The sequence below is a fragment of the Halichoeres trimaculatus genome, unplaced genomic scaffold (assembly GCF_033239565.1).
Source record: "Halichoeres trimaculatus isolate MK-OKI-2021-1 unplaced genomic scaffold, fHalTri1.1 fHalTri1_scaffold_5, whole genome shotgun sequence".
Classification (NCBI taxonomy): Eukaryota; Metazoa; Chordata; class Actinopteri; order Labriformes; family Labridae; genus Halichoeres; species Halichoeres trimaculatus.
The window spans coordinates 34,207,892-34,215,954 of record NW_027437183.1 but is presented as its reverse complement, the minus strand read 5'-3'; the positions used below and the strand labels follow the sequence as shown (position 1 = coordinate 34,215,954).

General features: G+C 42.3%; 1 protein-coding gene across 1 annotated transcript; it reads left to right on the top strand.

Annotated features, from left to right (window-relative positions):
• The first annotated feature begins 403 nt into the window (after positions 1 to 403).
• Positions 404 to 5,686, top strand: LOC141790351 (vascular cell adhesion protein 1-like). Its single transcript, XM_074670173.1, has 5 exons — positions 404 to 524; positions 2,183 to 2,539; positions 2,655 to 2,804; positions 4,533 to 4,796; positions 5,403 to 5,686. Exons 1-5 carry the CDS (start codon positions 404 to 406, stop codon positions 5,684 to 5,686), a joined length of 1,176 nt encoding a protein of 391 aa, XP_074526274.1.
• The last annotated feature ends 2,377 nt before the right edge of the window (positions 5,687 to 8,063 follow it).

Sequence of the window (8,063 nt, the reverse complement as noted above, 5' to 3'; positions counted from 1 at the left end):
AGGAGCTCTGGTAGTAGGGACGGCAGATTGCAAGCAGTTAGCATGACAGGAAGCGCTCCAGCCTGTTATGGATAAGGTTGACCAGTCTATAGAGGGGTTATGCAGTTTCAACCAGGGGTAACCAAGGATCAGAGGAGTAGTGGAGGAGTGGATAATGAAGGGCTGAAAAGTCTCTCTATGGTTCCCAGAGATGATGAGGGTGAAAGGCTCGGATTGATGTGTTACCATAGCGAGGAGGCGGCCGTCTAGGGTGGTGACCCTCTTGGGCTCTGAAAGGGGAACTTGTGACAGCCTGAGCTGTTGAACCAGCCCTTCATGGATGAAACTGTCATCCGCACCAGAGTCAATAAGAGCCTGAAGGGAAGAGGACTCCTGTCCCCACAGAATTTGAGCAGGTACCAACATGCGAGGAATAGAGTTTGCAGGGGTAGAGATCTGGCTCACCGTGATCCCCTCTCTCAGCGGTGAGCCTCCCCTTTTACCGATGAAGGACAGGAGGCGATGTAGTGGCCGGCCTCGCCACAGTAAATACACAAGTTGTTGCTCATGCGCCTCCTGCGCTCCTGTGGATGGAGGTGTGCTCTGCCCAACTGCATGGGTTCTTCCAGGGGTTGGGGATTAGGTGACCTGACCATGGAGGCAGAGGACAGGATCTCTGGGGCAGTGGGCTCAACTAACAGGGCTGGTCTGCAGGATCTAGCACCCCGCTCTCTAACTCTCTCTCTCAATCTATTATCAATCCTAATGGCGAGCGAAATTAAATCCTCCAGGGAGACTGGTTCATCCCTAGTAACCAACTCATCCTTTAACTGATCACAGAGACCCTTAGCAAAAACACCCATCAGGGCTGACTCGTCCCACCCACACTCACTGGCTAGAATACGGAATTCTATGGAGTAGTCAGCAACAGATTGAGAACCCTGAGTTAAAGCTAAAAGTCTCCTGGTAGCCTCCCTCCCGCTAACTGGGTGATCAAATACTCTCTTTAACTCAGAAGAAAAACTTGAAAAAGAAAAAAGCACAGGAGAAAAACTGTGCCAAAGGGCAGTGGCCCATTTAGCGGCCCGGCCGCGAAGTAAATTAATTACATACGCTACCTTAGCTTTATCACTGGGATAGCTGGAGGGTTGTAAATCAAAAACAAGAGAGCAGTTTAACAAAAACTGAGCACAAGCTCCTAAATCACCTGAAAATGGCTCGGGAGAGGCAACAAAAGGCTCTCTAACAGAGCCAGAGGGTTGGTGGGCGGGCAGCACAGGACTGCTGTCAGCAGAGGGCACACTAACCTCACTGGAGGAAGCCTGCGGGGTGAGCTGGTTGATCTGAAGGTGCAGGCCTTGTAGAGTCTCCAAAATCCCCTGTAGCATCTTATCGTGCCTTCCAAGCAGCATGCCTTGGTGGGTGAGGGCTTCCTTAAACTCCTCTGGAGAGGTTGGATCCATACTTCAGGCCAGTGGATTCTGTTATAGTTCTGAGCAGAACTAGCAGGTACTCGCTGGACCCAAAAGCGAGGCGGAGGCAAGGAAGCGGTTTTGAGAGTTTTTATTGCACAGAGAATGTAATGGAGTATGAGAGTCCGGTAACTAACAGGTCTCTCCTGAGAGCGCTGAACACTGAGAGTTGTGGCTGTGGAAGGTGGCAAGGGCTGTAGCAGGGACTCTAGGGAGGCACTAGAACAAAGCAGCAAAAAGACAGGATCAGTAAACAAGCTTCACAAGAAAAGGTACTCAAAAACGCGAGATCAGGTATACTCATCACAGAGGAGGCCAAACTACCACGAAGCAAGACGGAATCCACTGGCGCCGGTCCACACCTGAAGAGCGTCTTAAGAAGCTGGCGCCTGATTGCAGATCTGCTGCAGCCGTGCAGGCTGCAGCCGCGGGAGAGAGGAACAGGGAGGGGAGGGGGAAGGAGAGGAGCGCTCCCAGAGCGCAGCAGATTCACCACAGTACCTTGAGAAAGAAAACCATAAAAACCACAAACAGAGATTAAAATTTTTACTTTTACCGAGACATTTGTGATTGTAGAGACCTCTGTTACTGTTAGGTTTGCACAAAGAAGCTTCTCAGAAAAGATGTTTAGGGAAATGGATCAAAGATGTGTAGAGAGTGTCTGTAAAGATCTTTGTTTCTGTCCTCTGATGTTATAAATGTGATGGTGTTTCCTGTGCTCTGTGTTTCAGTGGTAAGGGGACAGACTGACTGGGGAGTGACTTACTCCTCTCATCAGATCTGTGCCTTTAAAGGATCAACAGTGGACATACCCTGCACCTTCACATATCCACTCAGAATAGATGAGCTTGATACCAAAGTTGAGGAAACTCTCTGGTTCACTAAACTGAACGGAGACCAACATGTGGATCTGAGATCAGACCCAGACTACTCAGGTCGTGTGGAGTATCTGTTTAAACAGAACGACTGCACTCTGAGAATCAAAGACCTGAGAGAGACAGACTCAGCTGAGTACAAGTTCAGGTTCATTACAAACCAACGAGAGGGCGGTGTCACTGGTTCACCTGGAGTCACTTTGACTTTCACAGGTATTTTTTCATTCCAGCATTTCAGTCTCATGTAATGTGATGTTTTGTTTTGTTTTTGCAGTCATTGGCGTAATGAATTTTATTCTAAAACCTTTATCTTTCCTTATTCATCCAGGCCTCCGAGTGGTGGTGGTGAGTGTATGGACTGAGGCGGATCTGAGGTGTGAGAGCAGCTGTAATCTGTCTGATAATCCTTCATACGTCTGGTATAAAGATGGAGAGAAAATGGATGAGCAGACATCTTCTCTGAGAGTCTCTGACTTTGGTAAAAGTTACTCCTGTGCTTTGAAAAACCATGAGGATCAGCGCTCTGCTGCAGTCTGTGAGTTTCCTCCACACTAAAGAAATGATTTCACTTTAGTTTGATGAACTGTTTCTACTTGACTTTAACTTCTCCTGTGAAACTCTTCTGTGTGTGAAAGTTAAAAATGTGTTTGAGCTCTTTATGTTTTACTTTGTGATATGAGTCATGGTGTCAAAGTTTCACCATGTAGTGACTTTATAACTAAATGAAAAGTTTCTGTGTGAATGTTGTTTTGAGCAGATGCTTCAAAGACTCCCTCTGTGTCACAAAGTCCCTCTGGTGAGGTGATGGAGGGCAGAGCAGTGACTCTGAGCTGCAGCAGTGATGCTAACCCAGCAGCTAGTTATACCTGGTACAAAGTGGATAGAAATCAAAGACGCCAACTTTTCCATGAAGGAGCTCAGCTTGTTTTCAGGTCCATCCAGTCCTCTGACTCTGGAAAGTATTTCTGTTCAGCTAAGAATGACATGGGGACGTTGACATCTGGAATAACCTCTATTGATGTGAAATGTGAGTGAAAGTGATTTTTGTTTACTATTTGTTTTCTGGTGTGTTTACTTATCAAATCTTGTCCCATCAGCTCAATCTGCTTCACTTTCACAGTCTGCTACTTCTGGAAACTCTGTCTTAGTTACATGACAATAAGGTTAAACTGCCTGTGATTTAGATAAATGATGACAGTAAATTTATGTCATATTATCTGGGTTAAGGTTAAAAACCGTTATTTATGCATGAAGGCACAGCTTTATGTGGTTTTGTGTGATCTAAGGGGAATTCTGAACACATGTCAAAAACTGCACAACATTAACTCATGTTCCTCTGTGTCCTGTCTCATGGATACTGATGTTTGTATTGAGAAAGACTAATCTGCAACATTTCTGTGCTCTCAGCAGACTGTTTTAAAATGGTTCTTTGAATGTTCAAATAAAACAAAAACACTTTCTCTTTTCCAGATGCTCCAAAGACTCCCTCTGTGTCACAGAGTCCCTCTGGTGAAGTGATGGAGGGCAGAGCAGTGACTCTGAGCTGCATCAGTGATGCTAACCCAACAGCTAGTTATACCTGGTACAAGGTGAATGGAAATGAAGTCAATCAAGTTGGCTGGATAAGCAGAAAATATTTCAGGTCCATCCAGCCCTCTGACTCTGGAGAGTATTACTGTTTAGCAGAAAACAAACTGGGAAAGAGCGAGTCTGAACTTCTCTCCATCAGAGTGAAATGTGAGTTTAATAACTTTTTCATTCTCTGTCAGTTTTTCATAAATTCCTGAAACCCTTCAAAGACAAACATGTTGACTCTACTGATCCCTGTAGCTGCTTTTCATGTTAAAGTCTGTCTGTTTAACCTTCAGAGAGGCTTTATTCAGGACAGGAACATGAGAACCAGAATGATGTTTCTCCTGAGTGTGATCACATGAACAGAGATTGATTGTCTGAGTTTAACCCCTTAAGGAGCTCTTTGTATCTGCAGCTCACAAAGTCTGCCATGCAGCTCTAACATGTTTCTGTAGTGAAGCAGAAAAGACAAACCAAACACTGACTCTACAGACGCCTTTTGTTGTCTTCTTTAGTTTGAGGACCTCTGTAGTTTCTCCATGAAGCTTGGAGGAGAGGATGAGAGGAGCACAAAAGGAGCTCTGACCGTTGGTCCCAATTTATTCAAGTCATTTTCTCATCTTCTCTTCTCCAGATGCTCCAACGTTTTGTTCTGTGTCTGTGAATCCTTTGGGTGAAATCAGAGAGAACAGTCGAGTGACTCTGACCTGCAGCAGTGATGGTTACCCAACACCTGAGTACACCTGGTACAAGTGGAATCAACATGGATATTTTAGAAAAGGATCAAAGCTTGTGTTCAGGTCCATCAAGTCCTCTGACTCTGGAGAGTATTACTGTTCAGCTAAGGGTGATCTGGGAAGGGAGAGGACATCTGGATTAACCTCTATTGATGTGAAATGTAATTAATAGTTATTTTTAAAGTCACACTCATTTGAAAACCATTATCTTATATTCCTCTGTTCCTACCTTTTTAAGACTTTAAAACTGAATACATTTCTATGATCCAACAGTTGATATAAAAAATGAAACCTGTAACAGCCAAATAATATAAAAACATGTTTTTCTCCATGAGATGCTCCAAAGCCTCCCTCTGTGTCAGTGAGTCCATCAGGTGAGACAGTGGAGGGTAGTTCAGTGACTCTGACCTGTAGCAGTGATGCTAACCCAGCAGCTTACTACACCTGGTACAAGAAGGATGAAGATCCAGAACCAAATCCTTTTGGAAAGGGACCACAGCTCCTCTTTGAGTCCATCCAGTCCTCCAACTTTGGACTTTATTACTGTGAAGCTGAGAACGAGCTGGGGAGGACGACATCTGAACACTTTAATACTGATCCATACTGTAAGTGAAACAGCTCATTGAAAACAACACAATGATGACATCATAAGAAAATAAGGTTTCATGCCTTAGACTTTTGGAGATGTAAGAATTTTATCCTGTAAGTTAAAAATGTTCGTCGTATACACGTGTGTTTTTTCAACTTTATTTTCATCTCTCCTCCAGATGCTCCAAAGCCTCCCTCTGTGTCAGTGAGTCCATCAGGTGAGATAGTGGAGGGTAGTTCAGTGACTCTGACCTGTAGCAGTGATGCTAACCCAGCAGCTAACTACACCTGGTTCAAGAAGGATGAAGACTCACCTAAAGCTTCAGGAGAGATATTTACTATTGAGAACACAGGAGCTGAACACAGTGGGGATTATGTTTGTGTGGCCCAAAATGAGAAGGGACATCATAACTCCACTGTACATGTGACTGTTGTAGGAGGTAAGTTTAACACGCTGGGTTAGTCGAGAAATGCTGAATATTTTTTTATTCATTCATTTATTCCAAATATGCAATAGTACAGAACTTCCCAGTTACAACTAACTTTTTGTTTGCACAATATAGTATTTAAATGAAAATGTGTCAAAGCCAAATACTAATGATACAAAGGAAAAGAACAAAAGAAGTAATAATATATTTGGTTGATATTTGGGATCAAATGCCAGTCCACAGAAACAATGTCATTCATGTAAATAGAGAAAAGCACTGGGCCCAAAACAGAACCTTGTGGTACGCCGCGATTAGCCAACAGATACTCAGTTTCAGCCTGATCTACTTTAACACACTGATACCTCTATGTGGCAGCTGTTTAATAGCAGCTGTTGATCAAAGTGTGTCACTGAGTCCATCAGGTGAGATCATGAAGGACAGATCAGTGACTCTGAGCTGTAGCAGTGACGCTAACTTAGCAGCTAACTACACCTGGTAGGAAAAGGATGACATCACATTTTAATATCTCATAAGTGATTGAAAGAGAAAAAGACTAGTTTATCTAATCTACCTGTAAAGTGTCTCATTCACCTTCTCCACATATTTCTTTATTTTCAGGGATCTCAACATTACAAATACATCTCATAAGGCTGACCCTGATGCTCCTCATGATGACTCCTCTGCTTCTCCTGACTCTGTGGATGAGGTAAAACCACATCAAGTCAGCAGTTAGAGCATTGATCATGAACTGTGGACCTGAAAGTCTTTGATTTAATCCAGGAAGAAGAAAACTGGCAGCTCCACCACTGAACCAAGTGAACCTGCAGAGATGATGGAGGTGAGACAGAGAGGCTGCTGAAAAAACTTTCCCTCCTTCACTGTTATAATAACTTGGTACAAAATACTCTGAGAAGAGATTTAGATGAGACATGAATTACAGTTTGAAAGGAAAGACTTTAAAACAAAGCAGCAATCCTGATTAAAGATATTTCAGATAAAACCTGATCATGTGTCATCAGCTGGACGCAAATCCTGAGTATGAGAACGTCTCAGCCTTCCCTGCAGCACAGACAGAAGACACAGAGGAGCAGGAAGACATGGTGTGAGGTCCAGAGAGGTGAGAGCCTCCTGCACTGAAGAAAACAGACTGATTCAGACTCAGGGTCACATTTCCAACTGTAACTCTAGTTTTATCCCATTTCCTCGCAGCTGAACCAGAGGAAGAACTCATGGATGAGAGCGAGGCGGCAAAGGGATGTTTATTGTACATGTTGGTATCTGAAAAAGGAAGCAGACTGGATCTTTACTTCTTAATGAGTCACAGAGAAGGAGTGGGATTTATACTTCATATTCCCTTTTCCTAAATGTACATAGAAGTTAAATCAGTGATAAAACTGTTTGTGTTGTTTCTGAAACTGTGAATATTTCTCTGTTTTTATTTTCTGTTTTTTTGTGCATTTTAGTTTTTTTTCTTTAATGTGTTCAAATTAAACAATTCCAAATCACTGTGTACAACATTTACTAAGATATTTTTTCTGTCTTTTTAATTCAGACATGTTGTCATTCATTCCTGTACAGTAGGGGGCGATGTGTGCATTTAAGCTCCCGGTCTGCTATGTCATTTAGGAGAAGAGAAGTAGTCACAAGAATCTGAATGTCATGAAGCAGAATCAGAGAACCAGCGAGTCAAAAAGTGAGCAAATCAAAACAGTTTTCCAAACTGAAAACGTGATTACAGTTACTTAGAAAGTGTGTCATTGTTTTTACATCACATCATAAAAACTTTGTAGACTGTGAAACCTGCTGGCTGACTGACCAACTGATTCACTTTATTATTTCAGATAAAATCACATTTCTGATCAATGAGGCTGACTCAGTGTAGGTATAATTAGGCCTAAAAAGTCATGTATCATGTTTTTATTGCATCATAAAGTTTGTTTGGTTAAAATGTTTTCTATGTGCTTTCAGCTCAGAGAGGGGGATCAGAAGATAGAGAGAAGGAGAGAGTGAGAATAAGTTGAGAAAGAGGAAAGGAATATAAGACGACATCATTGTAAAATATCCACTACTTTTATTTTTTTAACCCTTCAAATGCTGGTTTGTTTACACAATGCACCTCTTGGAAAGAAAATAAAAAAGTTTACATTTTTATATATTCTGCATGCCACCAATAAGTCATTTTAAAATTTTTGCGCAGTGATTGAAAAACAGAAAAACTTCATGAAAGTGCCCAAAAGTACCTCATCTACGCCCATTCAAACCACGTTTTCATTTCTTGCTATTTGCAGTACAAAATCATAAAAGTTAGATGAAATTGCTTTTATGATAAACTCATGAACAAGAGCTTGTAAAATTCATTGGAAATTACAATTTTCAAGGGTTGAGTTTGTAATTACAGCAAATTCATCCAAA